At 41.8% G+C, this 21,981-nt stretch overlaps 1 protein-coding gene across 11 annotated transcripts in view; it reads left to right on the top strand.

Moving 5' to 3' along the window:
• The window catches only part of CSDE1 (cold shock domain containing E1), a 121,916-nt gene that overhangs the window by 87,773 nt on the left and 12,162 nt on the right, over window positions 1-21,981 (top strand). For 7 of the 11 annotated variants that reach the window (XM_033917651.1, XM_033917646.1, XM_033917644.1 and 4 more), the window contains 7 exons: window positions 2,562-2,714; window positions 2,813-2,824; window positions 8,065-8,169; window positions 8,858-9,033; window positions 9,559-9,671; window positions 16,418-16,537; window positions 17,366-17,452. In XM_033917651.1, coding sequence (XP_033773542.1) covers window positions 2,562-2,714; window positions 2,813-2,824; window positions 8,065-8,169; window positions 8,858-9,033; window positions 9,559-9,671; window positions 16,418-16,537; window positions 17,366-17,452 — 766 coding nt within the window. The remainder of the gene's footprint in view (window positions 1-2,561; window positions 2,715-2,812; window positions 2,825-8,064; window positions 8,170-8,857; window positions 9,034-9,558; window positions 9,672-16,417; window positions 16,538-17,365; window positions 17,453-21,981) is intronic. The other 4 variants (XM_033917645.1, XM_033917643.1, XM_033917650.1 and 1 more) reach the window with 1 other exon arrangement.

The raw sequence follows: 21,981 nt of genomic DNA, 5'->3' as shown, positions 1-21,981 counted from the left end.
TTTCATCTTGCTCTCTGAAATTTCTCACTTTAAAGGTTGTTTTCCTTATAGCCCTCGCATCTGCACGCCATGTGAGTGATCTTCAAACACTTATTTCAGATCCTCCATACACAAGATTCTATCATAAGGTAGTCCTCTGGATGCATCCAAATTTCTTCCCTAAAGTAGTCTCAGAATTCCACCTAAACCAATCTATATTTCTGTTTGTCATCTTTTTAAAACTACATTCCCAACCTAAAGAAGCAGCCTTTCATGCCTTGGGCTGCAGATAGTCTCTGACTTACTACCTGGACCACACTAAGAAGTCCTCCCAGCTCTTTTTGGTCTTTGACCCTAACAGATCAGGGGTTCCTGTTTCCAAGAGATCCATCTCCACTTGCCTAACAGGCTCTCTCCTTCACATATTCTCAGATTGGGCTGACACTTCAAGGCTGTGTGACAGTGTGTGGACTTTGGCTGCCTCAGTAGCTCACTTCTGCTCTACCTGTATTGAGGACGTCTACGAACAGCAGTGTGGTCCTCATTACGTACTTTTACCTTTCATTACTGTTTAGAACAAGTCTCCAGAAGAGACTATTGGTTTGGACAAGCAGTTTTGTAAAATCTCTTCACTTCCTAAGTGCCAGCTTCCCATCTAACCCTATTAGATTTTGCCAGGCTTGTGTTTATTCTATGTAGAATCTCTACCAGAGTGATGATCCTGGCAGCTTGGGAGTTCCACTTGTGAGAATATATGCCTGCAGTTCTCTGAGAACATTTGCTACAGGTAAGTATCTTCACTTTCTCCAAGGACATGCAGGCGGCATATCCTCACAACCCACCCTCCTCCCCTGGTTGGTTTTTTAGCTTTTTTACTGAACTGATGGTTCCACGAGCTGACCTTAGGCAAGAAGGCACTGACGTGTGCAGTATGGACATTGCCTAAAGATTTGAAGTGGAAAGTGCAGTGTCCGTACCGGGTTCTGTGGATGACGTTGTCCACATGTGAGAGTGTGCTTTCTTTTCTCGGAGAACACCTGCTATAGGTAAGTATCGTCGCTTTTTTGGTGGATAAGAGGTTAAAGGTGTCTTCTGTTATCTCCATGCCTGGCTGGGATCCAAACCCCTCTGGCACCTATTAGATTAATAGGGCCATTACAAGGGCTTCAGTGGGTTTGTTCAGTGTGTGCAATTTTCAAATTATGGAAACTCCTATGCCCAACATTCATAATGTAAGAGTGCTATTATATATAATGTTTAACTATGGCTATATATTGTGAATATGTGGCTAGATTGACATGCTGCTTTAAAGAAATTTGGGAACTGCCTCCAAGAAGGAGCCAGATTGGAAACACTATTAGCAGGTTGAAGATGTAAAGTATTTTTGGACACCCAGATGAGCAGTAATTGTTCATGTGCATGCATTACAATAAACTTAGCCAAAAATAAGAACTGACTGTACTGAAAACTAGTGCACAGAGAGTGGAAAGGATTTATAAAGAATATGCTCAGAAAAGTGAAACTCTGAAGAGAGAGTGACAACCCTCTCTTGGGGTAAGAGTTTACCGTCCAGTCATTGCATAATTGATTCAAAAAATCACTCTCTGAGAACTAGTAAAGGTAATAAAAGCTAATTTTAAATCTTGTAATTTCTAAACACAGTCCAGGTTCAAAAAAATTTTGAGATATAAAATATAATAAATCTATTTGGATTTTTGATGATGCACTTATCTTATAAAGATAAACTTGTTATAGGGGTCTCAGGTCTCAACGTGGCCCCGTTTCGTGGTCTGCTTCAGGAGACCCAAAATCAATCTTTAAACATTATACGTTGTGATGCATGAGATGATCATTTGCAGAAGGAATTCAAAATTTATATCCATCAGAAGATCATTTGCAGAAGTGTTTCTGATGTTCCAAACAAGTGTTTGGAGCATCAGAAACACTTCTGCAAATGATCTTCTCATGGATATAAATTTTGAATTCCTTCTGCAAATGATCATCTCATGCATCACAACGTATAATGTTTAAAGATTGATTTTGGGTCTCCTGAAGCAGACCACGAAACGGGGCCACGTTGAGACCTGAGACCCCTATAACAAGTTTATCTTTATAAGATAAGTGCATCATCAAAAATCCAAATAGATTTATTATATTTTATATCTCAAAATTTTTTTGAACCTGGACTGTGTTTAGAAATTACAAGATTTAAAATTAGCTTTTATTACCTTTACTAGTTCTCAGAGAGTGATTTTTTGAATCAATTATGCAATGACTGGACGGTAAACTCTTACCCCAAGAGAGGGTTGTCACTCTCTCTTCAGAGTTTCACTTTTCTGAGCATATTCTTTATAAATCCTTTCCACTCTCTGTGCACTAGTTTTCAGTACAGTCAGTTCTTATTTTTGGCTATTATACACACTTTGGCTGACTTTTTGCATAATTTTTCCCTGTGTATACTGTTACAATAAACTTAAGCAGATATGTATATAAATGTATATGTATTTGCTCAGGTGCTTGTCCAGGGTCTGTTATGTGGAGTTAAGAATTGTATATTTATAGCTTCTGATCTTTTATTCTAGGATATGCTGTCTGCTCAGAGAAATCATGCTATAAGAATTAAAAAGCTTCCCAAAGGCACAGTTTCCTTCCATACCCAGACAGACCATCGTTTTGTGGGGACCGTAGAGAGAGAAGCCACCAGAACAAGTAGCCCTAGCAAAGGCAAAGAAAAGGTATCTCTTCTAGACAGTATAGTACTTAATATACATTATCTCTTGCATTTTTGTAATATCTTTTGTTTCTTTATTCCATGTGACTTTCTGGATCATAGAAAAAAGTAAAGGTAGGCTTAAAGCATGTTCATAAAACCAGAGCTGTGGTAATAGATTTTCTAGTTCACTCAAGAATGACTGGCCTGTATAGTATGTCTTATGTTAACCTTTTTTTTTTTTTTACTATCCCACTAAGCTTAATAAAAAGATCAGTGTTTTACAAAAAAAAACCTCCTTAAATACAGAAACCAGCATAGAGCTTCAATTCACTTGTACAGAAGAGCCACTTGTAGCAAAACACAAACAAATCATACCTCCATTGAATACTATGTATCGGAGCCCAAAAGCTAAGCTTAGAAAAGTCTTCAACAGTCTCAGTTTTTTAGAGAACCTTTTCCTTTAAGTGGTAACCATTTCATTTTTCTGGTGCCAGCCACAATAAAACAGCCTCTTGTGGAGGCTAACTGAGCCCTAGATATGTGGGGGAAAACCTTCCTATAATTTGATAAGGACCAAATGAGTCTAGTAGGTAAATGTAGTGCTACTATTGATGCCAAATAAGATGGAACACTGTTGTAGAGCCCTGTAGACACACACAAAAATCTTACTCGGTACGAAACCTAATTAGGAGCCAACAAAATTTATCAGCAATGAAGTTGCATGATCCCTAGAATGCACCTTAACCAGCAGCCATACCACTGCATTTTGTAATGTCTGATTTTGTAATATCTGAAATCTTAAGATGTAAAAAGAGACGCCTGCCTATATAATATTGGCTTAATCTATCATATAAATCAGTGTCTCTCAAACTGTGTGCCATGACAGTGGTGTGCCCTGAAGAGATTTCGGGTGTACCGTGAGATTCCAGACTTTTATTTTTAAAATTCCCTTGATAAGTATGCACTAGAATAGATGACATGTATGTCGCGTACGCAAGAGTCTGTGGATTTTATGAGCGTCTGTGTGCGCAAGGATATAACTGTTCAGACAAACATCATTCTTTGATGTGATTGGTCCTTGAAAACTAACGACAAGTAATTTTATTTTTATTTTTTATGCAGTTGTTATCCTAACTTGAGCAACAAAGCAATCAAGGCTTTGTTATCGTTTGGATCTTCTTATCTTTGTGAACTTGGATTTTCAGCTCTTGAGATATTTAAATCGAAAAAAAGCGAATGACTGCAGATGGTGGATGATGAAATCCGTGTTTGCTTGTCAACTATCAAGCCACATTTTGAGTTAACTTGCACTCAAAAACGAGCACATCCATTGCATTGGTTAGCAATTCTATTCTACCTACTTTAGTTTCACCGTAATTACCAATACAACCAGTCATGTGATAAAATTAGGATACCCCATGAAATATTCAGTTATTTCTTAAGAAATGGTCACATATTGATGTCAAATCTTTTTTTTATTTATCTCTGGAAAAGAAAGTGATGTAATTTCAGGTAAGCAATATAATTTTTCCTTGATTTACTCATGAAACAAAAGAGATCCACAAAAATGTATATTCTAACTGAGGAATAAATTAGGACACCCTAATAGCTAATGTTACCCCCTTTGGCTGAAATAACTGCAGTGAGATGCTTCTTTTAGCCATCTACCAGTCTCTGACATTGGTCTGAGGAAAGTTTGGCCTACTCCTCAATGAAGAATTCTTTCAGCTGGGAGATGTATGAGGGGTTTCTTGCATGTATGGCCCGTTTCAAATCATCCCACAGCATCTCAGTGGGATTAAGGTCAGGGCTTTAACTCGGCCACTCTAGGACTCTCCATTTCTTAGTTTTCAGCTAGTCCTTGGTGGATTTACTGGTATGTTTTGGGTCATTGTCATGTTGCAGGGTCCAGTTCCGCTTCAGCTTTAATTTTCTTAAAGATGGTCTCGCATGTTCCTCAAGCACCCTTTGATACATGGTAGAATTCATGGTGGATTCTATGATGGTGAGCTGGCCAGGTCCTGCTGCAGCAAAGCATTCCCAAACCATGACATTTCTACCTCCATGCTTCACAGTTGCTATGAGGTTCTTTTCCTGGAATGCTGTATTTGTTGTACACCAAACATGTCCTGGTATCCAGATAATTCAATTTTAGACTCATCTGTCCATAGAACACTATTCCAAAAGTCCTGGTGTTTGTCTATGTTCTCTCTGGCAAACTTCAGTCTGGCCTTGATGTTTCTCTTAAAGAGCAAAGGTTTCCTCAATGCATACCTCCCATGCAAGCTAAATTTGTGCAGTCTTTCTGATTGTAGAGGCATGCACTTTCATATCAGCAGTAGCAAGAGCCTTCTGTAGGACCCATGATGACAGGGTTTTTGGAGACTTCTTTTAGCATCTTGTGTTCTGCTCTGGGGATCAACTTGCTTGGATGGCCAGACCTGGACATGTTGGCAGTTGTTTGGAAAGTCCTCCACTTGTACGCTATTTTCCGGACCGTGGAATGGCTAATGTCAAAATCTTTTGAGCTCTTTTTAAATCCCTTTCCTGACTTATAAGCTGCTACAGTCTTTTTTTCTGGAGGCCTCAGGCAGCTCTTTTGATCTCACCATGGTGTTCTCATCGCAGCAGTCATGAGCACGCCAAACTAAATGTCTGAGGGTTAAGTAGGGCAAACCTCCTTCAAAATGCTGAATAACGATGTTCTAATCATGTGTACCTGTGTGTGATTTGAACCACTTTAAGTGGGAAGATATGTTGGGGGGGGGGTGTCCTAATTTATTCTTCAGTTAGAATATACATTTTCATGGATATCTTTTGTTTTATGAGTAAATCAAGAAAGTTTTGTTGTTTACCTGCAATTACATCACTTTCTTTGCCAGAGATAAATAAAAAGAAAGATTTGACATCAGTATGTGAACATTTTTTAAAGAACTGAATATTTCATGGGGTGTCCTAATTTTTTCATATGACTGTAGTTTAAAGAATTTTAAATAACTCTCAAATTTAATTTTTTGTTGGATTTGCAATTTTATAGTTTCAATTATAATGTGCCGCGAAAAACATTTGCTCGGTTTAGTGTGCCAGAGCTAAAAAAGTTTGAGAGACACCGATATAAATCAACAAAACACGCAAAAGTGAATGTAAAGCTATATAAAAAAAAATTCCCTTTTTAATACATGAGACCATTTTAACTGCATAGTGCCCAGAACATTGTTTAGTCATGTGTTGTCAGAAGAAAATTAATACTAGTGGAATTAAGCATCTATCTTAAATGCTGTTCCATGCCCTGAGTGGTTTCAGGAGTCTGTCATGTTACAAAACTTTCTATGTAAGGCTTTGATTTAAGCATTAAATGGTGTGCAAGTGACTACACACATCCTTGCCCAATTGGTTTGACAACCTATTTTCCGCCGCCTTGTCATGGTGACAGTTTAGAGCAGATTTAAGTGCATATTTTTAAAACATTGTTCTTTTTTCTGCTTAAACGTGTATTAGCTCCTCTCCTCCTGTTGCACATTTGTGACATTCTAGCATAATTTAGCTCTTGGAAATGTCTTTGAATGAATTTGACTTTCAGCTCACACAGTTGCTCTGAAAGTAGGACTAAGAAGGTTGAGAGAATATCCGAGATCATTTTTTAGGTCAGAAATGGTCTATTTGTAGATTGCTACTGCTGAAATTAGATGGCCCTAAACATAGTATATGAATACAATAATACGTAGAAATGCCTTTAAAAAATGTGTAGGTAATGCACAGGGTTTAATTTAGCACTGACTTAACTAGAAAAGGCCAAATGAGTTTAAGACAAGAAACCCAATTCAGTTGCTGTTACAGATAAGTTTGAATCTGTGCTGTTGTATTCTCCATGCTCCTAAGTGTCTGGATAATGCATCCATATCTCTGATGACATTTTGAGGGCTGCCGAGACAGATATCAAAAAGGCTTTTCTGGGCATGTTAGGTTTCCTGTACATTAAACAATTACCACACTTAACTCTCTTTCAGTAAAAACATATGAAATATCAGAGTTAAAAACAAGGCAAACGTTCTTTCCAAATGGGCTGAGCCCAATGGACTTTTCTGAGGTACCAGCATAAATGCACCAGTCATTCATAGGGCTCCCTGCATGTCCTGGTACACTCTACTGTAAATCCTGAAGCGGCATCACTGAACAATATTTCAAGCAGGTAGAGCAGCATTTGAAAGCTGGGCCTTTTCTAGCCACATCCATTCCCTGCCCCTCTTAAAGGCCAGCAGAGAGACAACTCAGAGCTGATGAACAGGATTTTAAACAAAACAAAAACCTCAGAGCTGGAAATCCCTCTGGACTGCATCAAAGTTTCCTCATTACACACTTGACCATTTTAAGCAGATCACATGGCACCCTTTAAAAGCTACTGGTTTCAAAAATTGGCTAACTAAGGTGCAACCAGTCCCTCAACAGCAAGAAAACTGACATACCAACCCGGTCTAAAATTTAGAAAAGTTGTCTAACCACATTTGTAAGTGTGCTGTGCTTTTTAACTGGATACTGACTATTTGTGCTGTGAAGTACTATTGACAGCTTGAAGAAACTAATTTTTCAGCTTTAGGGAGTATTTTTGGCTTGCATGCTCTTAACTTGCTTTTCAATCGGGTTTTCATAACTTTTTCTATGCATATTTGGTATTGTATTATTACATCCATATCTTAAAAATAACTTTGAGGGCTACAGAACGGATTTATAATCTTGTCTCTACTGAATTAGAGGATAGGCTGTACAGCAATGATTTGATATTGCTTCTTTTTTTAGAGATTAGTTCTTCAGCATTAAGGTTTAGAGCAGCATTATTCTCATAGTAGTAAGATACCATACTTGCATTTGTTTTCAGATTCAGGCGGGTTTACTATAGCAGACTATTTGGTCATAGTTCTGTGCCGCAGTGATGTAAGGGAACAATTGTCTTATATTTATTTACAGGTTAACTATTAGACATACATTTTGGCATGTAAAGTAATGTGGTGGGGGTTTGGGTAACCTGTTGAACTGTCTAGAATAGAGAGAGGCTAATTATGGTAGGGGTAGTTCGAGGGCGGTCTTGAAGAAAGAGGATAACTTTCACTAAAAGGGAGGTACTGCATTTGGTTGCTTTAAGTACCAAGGTTGGTTTATTATAACTGTCTAAGTTTAGGTTCCTGAGGTTAGGGAAAAAAAGATTTAGCTCTAATTCACATGACTTAACCAAAAAAAAAAAAAATTAGTAATAGGAAAGGAAAAATCTTTTCTCCTCACTTATGACACTTTGGTGTTTATCTTGACGAACTATGCCACTTTGATTGGATACCACACACAATTGATCACATCCTATAGATATGTTGCTTTAATTTTAGGATGGTGAAGAAGGAATAATATCTTATGAAGATTGTGGAATAAAAATGACAGTTTCCTATCAGACCAAGGATATAGAAGGATCTGCCCCTCAGGTTGGCGATAAGGTAAATACAATCAATTATCTAAAGCCAGAATATAGCTTGTATGAGTACTACTTTGCCCTTAGAGCAGGGGTGTCAAAGTCCCTCCTCGAGGGCCGCAATCCAGTCAGGTTTTCAGGATTTCACCAATGAATATGCATGAGATCTATTAGCATACAATGAAAGCGGTGCATGCAAATAGATCGCATGCATATTCATTGGGGAAATCCTGAATACCCGACTGGATTGCGGCCCTGCCTTAGACCAATCCTTGAACTGCACCATAAAGAAAATAGAAATAAACTATCAGTCATGGATTAGAACAAAAACCAGATTTTTCCTTGCCCACTAGGAGAAATTGGTTAGAAAAAGTAGAATATGAAGTGAGAGTAGCCTAATGGTTAGAGAACTGGCCTAAGATCCTGGGGAACTGGGTTTGATTACCACTGCAGCTCCTTGTGACCCTGGACAAATTGCCTAACCCTCCATTGCCCCAGGCAAAAATTAGTACCTGTATTTAATACGTAAACTGCTTTAATTGTAAACGCAGTATATGAAATCCCCTTCCCATGCCCAATGTAGACTGTAGACTTGTAATTTAATGGTGCTGATACTTACTATCTTTGTAGCATAGAAGCACACTACGTGCCTCAGCCATCTAGTTAGCAGTTTCATAAACGAGGTTCTTAGCATGTGTCCCCTCTCTTAAAAGGTTGAATTCAGCATTTGCGAAGTGAAGCGGACTGGCATGCAGAGTGCTGTTTCTCTAAAGCTGCTTGGACGCAACTCTGGTGCCAGAAGGTTTTTGGGCTATGTGGCTACCCTGAAGGACAACTTTGGATTTATTGAAACTGCAAACCATGATAAGGAAATTTTTTTTCATTACAGGTAAAGCACAATATCTGCCACCCAGCACTTTTCTAGTCTGTGCTTAAAAGTAGCAAAGTATGTAGAAACGCTGAGGGTATCAGAATCACATAAGTGACTTTGGAGGTCGTTTTAAAATCATTGTAGTGTGCATACACATGCAAATGTTAGTTTTTAGAATTGTCACAAGAGTGCACTTGGGCTACCTAGAACGTGCATCTTTGTTTGATTTCACAGTGGGAATACATAGACATTTACACCTGCTGTTCTTGCTTTTGTACATGTTTGTGATTTAGATAAAGGGTGCACAAGTTTAGTCCTTCAGTGGAGGCAATTCACATGCATATATCATGCATATTAAGAATATCCTGAAAACCTGACATGTTTGTGGTCTTATGACTAAATTCATACACCCAAGTCTAGAATAAAATTACACAGTCTTCTGAAGTAAAAATGATTGCTTAGCAAGTTCTGATTTAGCATACTAAGTGAGTAATTCTCCTTTGTCATAGTTGGTGTGGGTTTTGTGTTTTTGTTAACCTCCAGTGAATTCAATGGAGATATTGATAGTCTGGAGCTTGGAGACATGGTTGAATACAGCTTATCTAAAGGCAAAGGAAACAAAGTCAGTGCAGAAAGAGTTAACAAAACTAGTGCAGGTAAGTGTTATGTTGCCACTCAGCTATATAGTGATAGCAGAAAGCTCATGGTTTTTGTTCATGCCAACTTTTTTTTTTTTTTTTTGGGGGGGGGGGAAGGGGGAAATTTGTATGGTATTTCCTTTTTTCATTCTGTTCTGATTGGGGGAAGGGCATGTTTGTTCCTGAAAGCTAGACCATTAAAAGTGTCACCATATTTTATGGGTACTGGGTGGTTTTATCCCAGGACAAGCAGGCAGGTATTCTCACTAGTGGGTGATGTCATCCGACAGAGCCCCGATACGGACGTCTCACAAGCATGTCTTGCTTGAAGAATCTCAGAAGTTTCGAGATGCCCGCACCGCGCATGCGCCAGTGCCTTCCCGCCCGATGGTCCGGGCGTGTCTCCTCAGTTCTTTTTCTTCCGCGGAGCTGAGAAGTTCACTTCAATTCTGCGCCCATTGAATCTGTTTTTTTGCCTTCTTATTGCCGCGGGTTGGGTTCTTTTGGGGCTCTCCCGTGCGTTTATTTTCTTTCTTTGATTTCTTTTTAAAAAAATTTTTACTTCCGATACCGGGTCGGCCGCGTGGCTGGGGCCCCGCGCCTTCGACCTTGCGGCGGAACTTTTCCGGCCTATGTCCCGGCCGATCACCGGTTTTAAAAAGTGCAGCAAGTGCCAGCGCGCGATTTCGCTCACGGACCCTCATCGACGCTGCTTACAGTGTCTGGGCCCGGACCACTTTCCGAAATCGTGCCGGCCCTGCTCCACTCTGACGGCGCAAGCGTTTAAGCGCCGCTGCCTACTGTGGGAGTCCATGTTCAAGATGGAAGCTTCGTTGGATCCTTCGGCTTCGACATCGACTGGTGCCTCGATTCCTTCGGCGAAGCCCTCTGCCTCCCCGGCCGCTTCGGGCCTTCTGAAACCAGCCTCTTTCACGCCGGTTTCGGCCTCGACCTCGGCGCCGGTGCCTTCCTCTGTCTCCTCAGAACAGGTATCGACCCCTATAGTTCCACCGGTGGTGCTTAAAGTGCCGAAGGCTGGCAAGCAAAAGCACGCAGCACCGAAAGAGCGCGGAGACCGTGCGGAAGGGCCCCCTTTTGGTGCGGATCCCTCCATATCGGCTTCGCTGAGGTCCATTCTGGAGGCTCAGTTTGTGGAACTCATGACCACCATGGGTCCCCGGCTGATTGCCTCGATCCAGGGTGACCTGCCAGTTCCGGCTCCGAGGGGCGGCCCGCCCCCCCCTTCCTCCACCGCATCGCTCGACCTCGTTGCTTAGCGAGGAGGAGCGGCGGGCGGTGTCCAGTTCGTCGAGGCGGTCCTCGGGTAGTGCCATGCCTCCCTTGGAACCGATTCCCTCGAGAAAGGCTTCCCTTAGTGATATGCCTCCCTTGGAGCCTATTTCCTCTAGGAAAGCTTCCCTTAGCGACTTACCTCCCTTGGAACCTATTACCCCGCCCCATGACACAGTGTGGCGCCCACCTTCGAGGCCTCCAAGTCCTGGGCATAGCAGGAAGCAGGACGCAGGACGAGTTCTTCCGAACCCCCTATCAAGCCTGGGCGGTTTCTGGGGAGGCGCCGACTCTTCCGCCTCTTCGATCGACGGCCTCGAGTCCTATCTGCTCCTTGGAGGCTTCTGGGGACCAGTATTCTCACAGAAGGGCTCGATCCCCTTCCAGGCATCGAGAGGGACATCGATCCAGACACTCTTCGAGGCATTCCTCTCGACACTCGACCGTCTCGCCCCAGAAGAAATTGCCTCGGATGGGGTATTCTGCTTCGGCTGGGTCTCCTCCTCCGGGCCCGGAGTTCAAGGACCCCGAGGTGTTTTACTCGCCCTGTTGCTCACAGGCCTCTATGGAGCCCGAAGCCTCGACTTCTTCTAGTCCTTCTCGAAGGCCGGCGCTGGCGGACCAACTGTCCTTTTCCTCGTTTCTCAGACAGATGGCGGATGACATGGACATTACCCTCGATGCTGGGTCTCGATACTCCAAGGAGTACCTCGATACCATGCACTTGCCTCGTCCTCCGGCTGAGTCCTTACGCCTACCTCTGCACAAGCTCCTCGACCAGACCTTCATGAGGTGCTTTGAGTCTCCTTACTCTATTCCTGCGGTCCCTGGAAAATTGGATGCTCGGTACCGCACGGTGCATCATAAGGGCTTCGAGGGGCCTCAGCTTTCTCATCAGTCCCTCCTGGTCGAATCCTCGCTCAAGCGGTCTCATCCTGGCCAGGTGTATGCTTCGGTGCCTCCGGGCCACGAGAGCAGGACCATGGATAAGTTTGGACGACGCATCTATCAGAATTCTATGATGGCGTCTCGAGTCCTGAATTATAATTTCCACTTTGCCACCTACTTGGAATTTTTTCTACCTGTGCTTCGGAAGTTCACGCCCTACATCGAGTCCCAGGCTCGGTTTGAGTTCGAGGAGGTGGTTGCCTCGCTGTCCCAGCTTCGTCTTCAATTGATGCAATCTGCCTATGATGCTTTCGAGCTCTCGGCCCGAGCGGCAGCCTGCTCTGTGGCGATGCGCCGTTTGGCCTGGTTACGAACCATTGACATGGACCCGAATCTTCAGGACCAGCTGGCAAACGTCCCATGTGCTGGGGGCAGATCTTTTCGATGAATCCATCGAGACAGTCACTAAGAAGCTGTCTGATCATGAAAAGTCCTTCCAGTCCATTCTTAGGCCTAAGCCTCAGCAGTCTCGGCCCTCTCGACCGCCATTGATCTATCAGCGGCGTTATCAGCTGAGGCAAGCTCCTCCTGCGAGGCAACCTGCAAAGCGGCAGCCCCCTCAGAAGGCTCAGCAAAAGTCTCAACCGTCTGCTGTCCCGAAGGCTCCTCAGCCTTTTTGACTGTCTCGTAGGAGGATTGACATGAAAAAGTCCTTTCATAAATCTGGAAACCACAGGATGAGAAGAGAGAGGTTTCCCTCCCGTACGAGGAAAGACGAAAGAGGTTAGGGCTTTTCAGCTTGGAAAAGAGACTGCTGAGGGGAGAGTTTACAAAATCCTAAGTGGTGTAGAATGGGTACAAGTGAATCGATTTCTTTTTTTTTTTTTACTGCATCAAGATTTACAAAGACTAGAGTAATGCTTTTAAAGCCAATAGGAGGAAATATTTTTTCACTCAGAGAATAGATGGGCTCTGGAACGTGTTGCCAGAGTTAATGTAGCTAGTTTTAAAGAAGGGTTGGACAAGTTCCTAGAGGAAAAGTCCATAGTCTGCTGCTGAGACCGATATGGGAAAAGCCACTGCTTGTCCTGGATCGGTAGCATGGAATGTTGTCAGTTACTTGACTTGTATTGGCCTCCATGAAGATGGGATTCTGGGCTAGATGGACCATTGGTCTGACCCAGTAAGGCTATTCCTATGTTCCTATTATAAGACACTTAATGTTTGACAAGGGAGTTCTCCTCAGATACCTTGAAGTCACTAATGAATTCAGGCAGTGAGACAGATTTGAGGGGTTTTTTTTGAGGGCCAAGGAAAGGGAAAACAGCCTCTAAAGCTACTACTGTTGACTAGCTTAGAGATGATTTCTTCAGCCTGCATCATAAGAGAAGAAACCTCCATTATCTTTGAGAGCACATTCCATAAGTATTTTGTGCAGAATCCTCAGCAGTTTCTCCCCTTGGCATGGTATAGAGCAGTGTTTCCCCCTTGCCAGTTAGATTTTCAGAATAGCCACAATTAGTATGCATTATCTTGGATTTGCATACACTGCCTCCATTATAAGCAATTTTCTTTCTTTCATGCATATTCATTGTGGATATCCTGAAAACCTGACACGGGAGTACTCCAGGTCCGAGTTGAAAAACACTGGTGTAGAGTCACCTCTCCATACTTCTGCAAGGCATTACAGGCTTGATGTAGCTGCTGGGTCGGGGGTAGATTTTGAAGTGAAAGATTGAGACTAGCCTTAAACAGGCTGTTCCAACTAGATAGAGCAGTATCTATAAAATGCAAGTATCGATATGTAAAAACTTAACACACCTAGAAGCTGCTTTTGAATTTAAATGAGCTACTGTTAAATGACATCATTTGTCTTGTCTGCCTTTGATTTGGCAACAAGTCTAGTCTGCTGATTAGACTCCTGCCATCTGCAACATCCTTTCATCACGTGCCCATTTGCTCATAGAGAATGACATGGGGACAAAGTCTGTCTTTGTGGCCATGGGCTCTGTTCCCATCCCTGCCCCATGGTTAACCAGCTTGCTTGAATTACATTGGCTGCCTGTATCCAAGCAGATCGATTTCAAACTGCTCTGCTTAGCTTTTAAACTTGGCATATCTTGTATTTTGAGTATTTGAATAAAAAATTGAGTGAGGGTTTTAAGATCATCGCAACAGGAACAATTTGTGGTTTATGGATTAAGAATTAAATTGAAGACTAGAAAGTGAGCTTTCCCTTATGTAGGACCTGCTCATTGGAATTTATTATTTACTGAGTTTAATAATGGGTTTTCATACAAAGCATTCCACAAGTATTTGAAATCTATTCTATTCCAACAATATTATGGACCACACTGAAAATGTAAAAAATGTCTTAACAAGTATTCTTGCATGCTTATTTATTAGTATTGCTGTGATAGTGAGTGATGGAGTTTATTTATATGAAAGATTGACATACTGTAATATAAATTTTATTTTTGTAAATTTGTAGTTTGCATACCGTTTAATACATTGTACAAACGGTATATTAAGTGAATTAAATTCAGTCCAATCCGTGTCATTCTCTACTCGGAACATGGATCTAGGGATCTCTCTCCCACACTTAAGGATTGTGCTATATCCTACAAGTTCTGGTAAGAATACTAAGGAAGGAGGAAATACGCTTATCTGTTAACTTTTCTTTTCATTAGGCCTAGACCAGTCTAGAAACCTTCCTAGCTAGTTATTATGAACTGATGTTTTAGAATTTAGCTGCAGTCTTTTGGGGTTTTTTTTTCCTTCCTGAATATTTGCTCAGATTATCTTCAGAAAAACTACTACTTTGGTAGTTGAAATACTGAAGACATCCAGCTGCATAGTCCATTAGGGTAATACCATTTTAGAATCCGTCTCCACACAACTGCAGGTTAAGAAGTGCAACCTACAAGTTCTAGACCAGGGGTGTCAAACTCAATCACATAAGGGGCTGAAATCTGAAAAAAAGGCTAAGCCGCGGGCTGAATTTTTAATTAAGATAATTAGGGGTACTTTAAGATACGCTAACTGATTTAGCACGCGCTAAATGTGCACCTTAATAAAAGGACCCCCTAAGTGACTAAGGCTTAGTCTTAGTAGAAGTATAGGGTTACAACATCTCCAACCCCACACCAGCTCTGTGGTGTAAACAAAATAAATATTGTAATCACAAAACAAAAAATAAAATTATTTTTTCTACCTTTTGTTGGTCCCAGGCTTTTGTTGTCTTCTGATAACTCACTTGCCAGGGTCTCCTGCCCATTTGTCGTTTTCTTTTTGCTCTGTGCTAATCATCCATCTTCCATCTATGTCCTCCCCTTCCATTTCCCTTCCCTCCCCCAGAGGTCTGGCATCTTATCTTTTTTTCATGCCCATATCTGCAGCTGCAGCAATGGACCCCACCATTCCCAGATCCACCATCTATTCTTTTCTCAACTACCCTTTCATCCAGCATATCTCCCTCCTTCCCCATCACCCCAGGTTCCACTATCTCTCCATTTCTTTTCCCAACTACCCTCCTATCCAGTATATCTATCCCCCCTCCATACCATCCCCTGTGTCCAACTTCTCTCTCTTTCTGTTCCTTCCCTCTCCTCCGTTTTATTTCTTCCCCACCCCACCCTCCACTCAGTCCGGCATATGCACATCTGGACCCCTTCTCTCCTGCTGAGTACTTCTAAACCAGGGGCTGCCCCTGTCACAAAGGCCTGTATGTTTTACCCCCTTCTTCTTCCCGGTCTCACCTTCATATTTGGCCCGCCATTCCTACCCTCCCTCTATCCTGGCTTCCTGGTCTCCTCTGGCCCGCCGGCATGAACCGCTGCTGCTCTTCACTTGCGTCTGCCTTCACCTGGCCTCCTCTTCAAAGTATCCTGCGGAGGATCGCCGGCTGGCTGTAGCGAACCTCGCAGGCCGCTGTCCACCTCAGTAGCACGTTCCCTCTGATGCTATCCCACTCCTCTGAGGTACGGGATCGCATCACAGAGAATGTGCTACCGAGGTGGACAGCGGCCTCCAAGGTTCGCTACAGCTGGCTGGCGATCCTCAGCAGGCTGCTTTGAAGAGGAGGCTAGGTGAAGACAGATGTGAGTGAAGAGCAGTGGCAGCGGTTTGTGCCAGTGGGCCAGATTTACTATAAAATTTAAAATGTCTGGCGGGCCAATTTTTAACACATCGTGGGCCAGAGTTTGACATGTCTGTTCTAGACCAATCTGGTCTGGTAGGATTAAAGGAAAGACATTTACCAAGTAAGCATAATGCCTCATCGTTGGCCCTACAGTGGAAAAGGCATTTTGAGTTGTGACGTATAATAGTATTGTTTATTGTATCCTGCTTAAGATATGCTGAAGTTGAGTAGTACATCAAGTTTTAATAAAAATATAAATTCAAAAAAATTACTGTATATATTGATAGGTAATGTTAAAGCTCAAAATTTGAGGGTTGAAGTCCTAAAATGCCAGTTTTTAAGCTTTATATTGTAGTCAACAGTTTGCATTCACATATTGAAAACCTGAATTTCTACAGCCCAGAAAGGCTTAGAAAGTTGTTGGTAATGACTATTCTTTTTGTAGTTAGCAGTTCCAATGATGCAATTGAACCAGCAGTTTTCTGGGGTAAAGTGATTCGACCCTTGCGCAGTGTAGATCCCACCCAGATGGAATATCAGGGAATGATAGAGATCATCGAAGAAGGTAAATGAAAAAATGATGCCACGCTGATCTTTGATTAGTGAAAACAAGAATCTGGACATATGTATGTGTGGAATGGAACATTAGTTTTTCTTTGTGCTGATTTAGCTTGCAAACGTTACACTGACGTTCTAGCTAGAGCCTTACACCATGTGTTTGGTTTCAGATATAGTTTGTATAAAAGCTTACTGCTGGCAAAACAAGAAACGATGACTGATGTTGAACTCAAATAGAGTATTCACTCATTCTACCAGTATATTTGTAGAAATTTCCTGTCACTGTAAGTTACAAGTGATCTGTTTAAGGTCATTAAGTTCTGTTTACAGAGCATGAAATTGTTGTATATACTACCTCCTAAGCAATCTAATCAAAACTGTCTAAAGTAATTGAGCAACTTGACCTTGAATAGACTGCCCACTGTTCAGGAAATAAATGGGAATAAACGGGCAGGATTAGGAAATAACACTTTTTACCAGGTTCATGAATTTTAGGAAAAGTTATTACTAGAACTTGGAAATTGTCATGGTGCAATCCTTCCAGACATTCTCCAAGTGTAATACTTTTTAGTTCCCTGGTTTGCCTTTTATAACTTATAGTTCTCATTGCAGGATCTTGATTTTGCTAAAATTGCTTTGAAGTAGGTGATTTTGCCATGTTGGAGCTCACAGTGTAGCAGAAATCAAATTTGTCAGGTCCTTTGACTTTCTCCACTTGACTCTTTTTTTTTTTTTTTTTTTTTTCATGATATCTTGACATTCTGAATGTTTGAAGCAGTAATAGTTCTTTCAGGTGACGAAGTCCATGAATACTAATTTTAAGTCTTTCCGGCAGATAAACAGAAAACTATTGAAGAAGCTCCTGAAGAAATAGAGGAAGTGGAGACGGAGACTGAGTCTGGATCAGAACTCAGTGTACAGGGTAAATTCTTTATTTTCTAATCTGTGTTCAACATAAGTGTCGCTACACAAGAAAGCATAGTGTGATGGAAGTGATCTTGCCCTGTCTGCCATTTGTAGGATTTTTTGTCCTCTCCGACTACTCTGAAGGTAAACCAATGCACCAGATAAGGTGATATGTCAAATTCAAATAAACATTTGTGTAAATGTGTTTACTGACTGTATGGTGCTGTCATTTTTTTTTTTCTTTTTCAACGAAAGTGCAATAAATTTAAAAATATACTTGCTTCAGGGAACCAGGACTAATGTATTGGCTGGCAGTAGCATTAACACCAGTGGTCTCAAACTTAATCCCTTTACAGGGCCAAATTTTAGATTTGTAGGTACTTGGAGGGCGGCAGAAAAAATAGTTAATATTTTATTAAAGAAATGACAATTTTGCATGAGGTAAAACTCTTTATAATTTATAAATCTTCCCCCCCCCAAAGGCCTGCATATTCCCCCCCCCCCTTCTTTGCAGTGTCCTCCAGCTTCCCCCCGGCCTCCCGGTCTTAGTTTCAGCTAATTGCCGCAGCCTGCAGAGAGGATCACCGGTGCTGTAGCGTTCCTTGCAGGCTGCCATCAGCCTCCGCAGTACGTTCCCTCTGCCGCGATCCTGCCCCTCCTCTGACAGTGACAGGATCACAGCAGAGGGAACGTGTTGCTGAGGACGATGGCAGCCTGCAAGGATCGCTACAGCACCGATAATCCTCTCTGCAGGTAGCGGTAATTATCTGAAGGTAAGAGCAGGAAGCTGGAGGACGCTGCAAAGAGTAGACAGCACCAGTATAGACCTTGGGCTGCAAAATAGTACCTGGCGGGCCACAGGTTTGAGACCACTACATTAACACCAAACAGGACAAAACATTTGAGATTTTTCTCCTTCAAGATCTTGGAAAGTCTAAAGTGTATCCTTACCACTCTACAAATTTTAGGTTTAGTATCTTATTTCTGAACATTGCTTTGTAATCATACCCATAAATATTTCTTCAGGGTTTTTTTTTTTTTTTTTTTTTTTTTGCAGGATATGGCTACCGCTGATCATGTATGGCCTGTCTCCTTGCATGTAAATCTTTCACTGTTCCATAGCTTAGACTTAATTTATCTGAAGATGTATGTAGTCTCGTTATCTTAATCCAAATTTAAAAAAAGAATTGATAAGCTGGGACACATTCATTATACATCTATAGTGAATTCCAAGTCAGTTCACCCGTCTCATACACCAATCCCTCCTCTGTATTCATACATTCAGTCTAGTGCTGTAGGAATATCGGTCTTGATCAGTTTTTAGCCCTCCTTAATGTTTGTTTATTAAAAACTTTATATCCCGCGTAACAGCCAAAAAAGGGTCCCAGTGGTTTACAATATATATTTAACATTCGTTAAGAAAAGAACTCCATTTAAAAATAGAAAAGGAAAGAATAAAAGCCAAAGTTGTGGTTTATTTTTGTTTTTTAAATTCATAAAATTCTATAACAATCAAAATCTCAAGAGTAAACCATAACTAATTAATGCAAACTGAAAATTTGCTTAAAAAATCAACCACTATATAAATACAGATTACAGTTCCAGACTCATTTCTTCAATTTGAAAAAGCCAATTGAAAAATATGTGCTTTTAAATGTTTTTTTGAAATGTATGTATGATTCTTCTCATTTATACACTCTGGGCTGTGCTGGAAGCTGGATCTCCTCAGTCTTTCTCTCTACACACAGTTTCTTGTCTGTTTTGCTTGAGACATCTCTGGCTGTGAGAAGACACACTCATGTTAGAGGTCTGGAGCCCATAGACACATGCTTTTGATTCCTGCGTAGCCAGCCTTCTTCAACAATTCATAGGTTCACCCCAGGTCTCTCATTCTCAGTGGGTTTGAACACAGGCTGTTTGGCTCCATGGCATGCCTGCAGGAGTGTTTATTCTGCTGTCCACAATTTCTTCTATTCGGTGTATTTTTCGTTCCTTCTCAGGGTTTCTGGTGCATGGAGCAATTCAGCTCTTACTTCATTAAGATTTCACAGACTTTGGTCTGCATTTGACAGGTGAATCCTTGGTGGTACCTGTCATCCAGCCTGCATTTACTTTGTAGGAGCTCAGGACCAACCCCATCTTTCTTGTTCTGCCGAATGAGGGTTCGAGTGCAGGCTGTTTGGCATCCATTGGATATTCGTCAGTGTCTCGCAAGTTGCCGGCTGCGTCTTCTCACCTCTGCCTGTCCCTGAATGCATCCATCGGTCCTCAGGGGTGTAAAATGTTTGGCACTGGATTTTGGATACTTCACAAATGTATTTTAACTTTTTTGTATTCACAGTTGAATGCTTTGGTATTCACTGTGGTGTCTTTGTTGGTTGTCATCAATAAAAATTGTTTAAATTAAAAGTAATAGGAGGAAATATTATTTTCACTTTGAGAATAGTTAAGCTCTGGAATGTGGATAGCATAGCTGGTTTTAAGAGAGGTTTGGACAATTTCCTGGAGGAAAAGTCCATAGTCTGTTATTGAGAGAGACATGGGGGAAGCCACTGCTCGTCCTGGATCGGTAGCATGGAATGTTGACATTCCTCATGTTTTGGCCAGGTACTAAGGACCTGGATTTGCCACCGTGAGAATGGGCTACTGGGCTTGATGGACCATTGGTCTGACCCAGTAAGGCTATTATGTTCTTACCAGACCCTCAGTGTTGGCTCCTGTAATGGGAGTTATCATAAGAACATAAGAATAATCTCACTGGGTCAGACCAATGGTTCATCAAGCCCAGTAGCCCAGTCTTTCCGCTATGGCCTTATCCTCCTTGAGCGCCCCTTTCAGTCCTTTATCATCCAACGGTCCCACAGATTCCCTCACAGGTTTTCTGCTTCTGATGTACCTAAAAATATTGCTGAGTTTTTGCCTCTTTTGCAAGTTTCTCTTCATATTCTTTCTTAGCTGTCTTTATCAATGCTTTGCATCTAACTTACCAGTGCTTGTGTTTCTTCTTTTTTTTTTTTTCTTCATTCAGATCTTTTTACCATTCTTTAAAGGATGTTGGCTCTGATAGTCTCTTTCACTTCACCTTTTAACCACGCCGGCTCTCCTTTCCTCTTCTTTCCACCTTTGCTGATACTTGGAATACATCTGGTCTGGGCTTCCATGACGGACATCATCCACAGAACCCTGGTACGGACAGCTGCAAAAGTGCACTAGCACTTCAGAAAGTTTGTGACTGACTGCACTGCGCAAGTGCCTTCCAGCCCGATGTAGGGTGTGCATCTCCTTAGTTTGTTTTCTGCGGAGCTAAGAAATCATGTTTTCAAACATTCCTTCGTTTTTGCCTTTTGCCTTCCGCTCACCCATATTTTATTTTTAAATTATATTTCTATAATATACTTTCTCATTTTTGTTTTTTAAAGACAACTTTTTTTCCTTTTCTTCACCTCACTTATCCTTCGCAAGTGTTCGGTCGGCGGGTCCTCTTCGTTTGCCTCAGCCTTGCATTTAATTTTGCCCATTCACGGGATTTTTAACAAGTGTGGCAGGTCCCATGGCACTTTTGATCAGATGTCAACAAGACATTGACATAGGTGTTGGAGAAGTTACGACAGTGTCACAGGTCATTATGGGATCGAGTCCATTCATGCCTAACTTGTAGTGACTTTTCTTGCAGTTTGCCTCTCTTCCCTCGAGGGTCACTTCTTATCCAGGTCACCCTTTTCGAGGCAAGCTGCGACAACGATGGTACCGATAGAGAAGTCTAAAGAGCTGGTGTCGCAGGTCACTGGTATTGTGTCCATTCATGCCGACTTTACAGTGACTTTATCTTGAAGCTCACCTATCTTCCATCGAGGATCGCATCTTACCCAGCTCTTCGAGGTGAGCCGTGACACCGACGAGTACCAACAGGGAAGCCTAAGATACCAGTGTCTTTGTTACACGAGCCACCAGCTTTTCAGCCGCTGTCACAGGTTGTTCTGGCATCGAGTCTATTCATGCCGACCATACAACTGTCCCTCTAGCCTGCCTTCTTCACTATGGGCTGTGGTATCGAGGGTACCAATGAAATCGTTAATGGTACCAGTGGTTTTTTTCCTGACATTGACTACTTCGGTACCAGACTGGCTTGAGCATTCTGGTTCCATCGATGCTTCATTGATCCATCATGGTTCCTGGCACCGGTCATCTTGACTATCCAGTTGTGCATTGAAGCATCCCTCCTCCTGATGCCGTTGCAGTTCTTCAAAGCATCATTCGTTTTCAAGACTCGTAACTTCAAGCATGTTTCTTTTCCATGTCCTGAGAAATGCCAGAGTCCTGCAAAAGCTTCGCCTTTGTCATCAAGCCGATACCATTCCAAACAGCATTCTTCATCAATTTTTGACTCTACCCTTCTCCAACGTGAACATTTCTTATTTGATTACATATTTTCAATCTCATTGGAAGACTCCTCCTAAAGAGAAATCTTCTACAGAGTCTTTATCATTTATTATTTATATGGACACAAACTCTCCTGTCAACCTTGGAGTTTGTTCCTGCTGCTTC

The sequence above is a fragment of the Geotrypetes seraphini genome, chromosome 13 (genome assembly GCF_902459505.1).
Source record: "Geotrypetes seraphini chromosome 13, aGeoSer1.1, whole genome shotgun sequence".
Lineage (NCBI taxonomy): Eukaryota > Metazoa > Chordata > Amphibia > Gymnophiona > Dermophiidae > Geotrypetes > Geotrypetes seraphini.
This window is presented reverse-complemented; position numbering and strand designations above follow the sequence as displayed.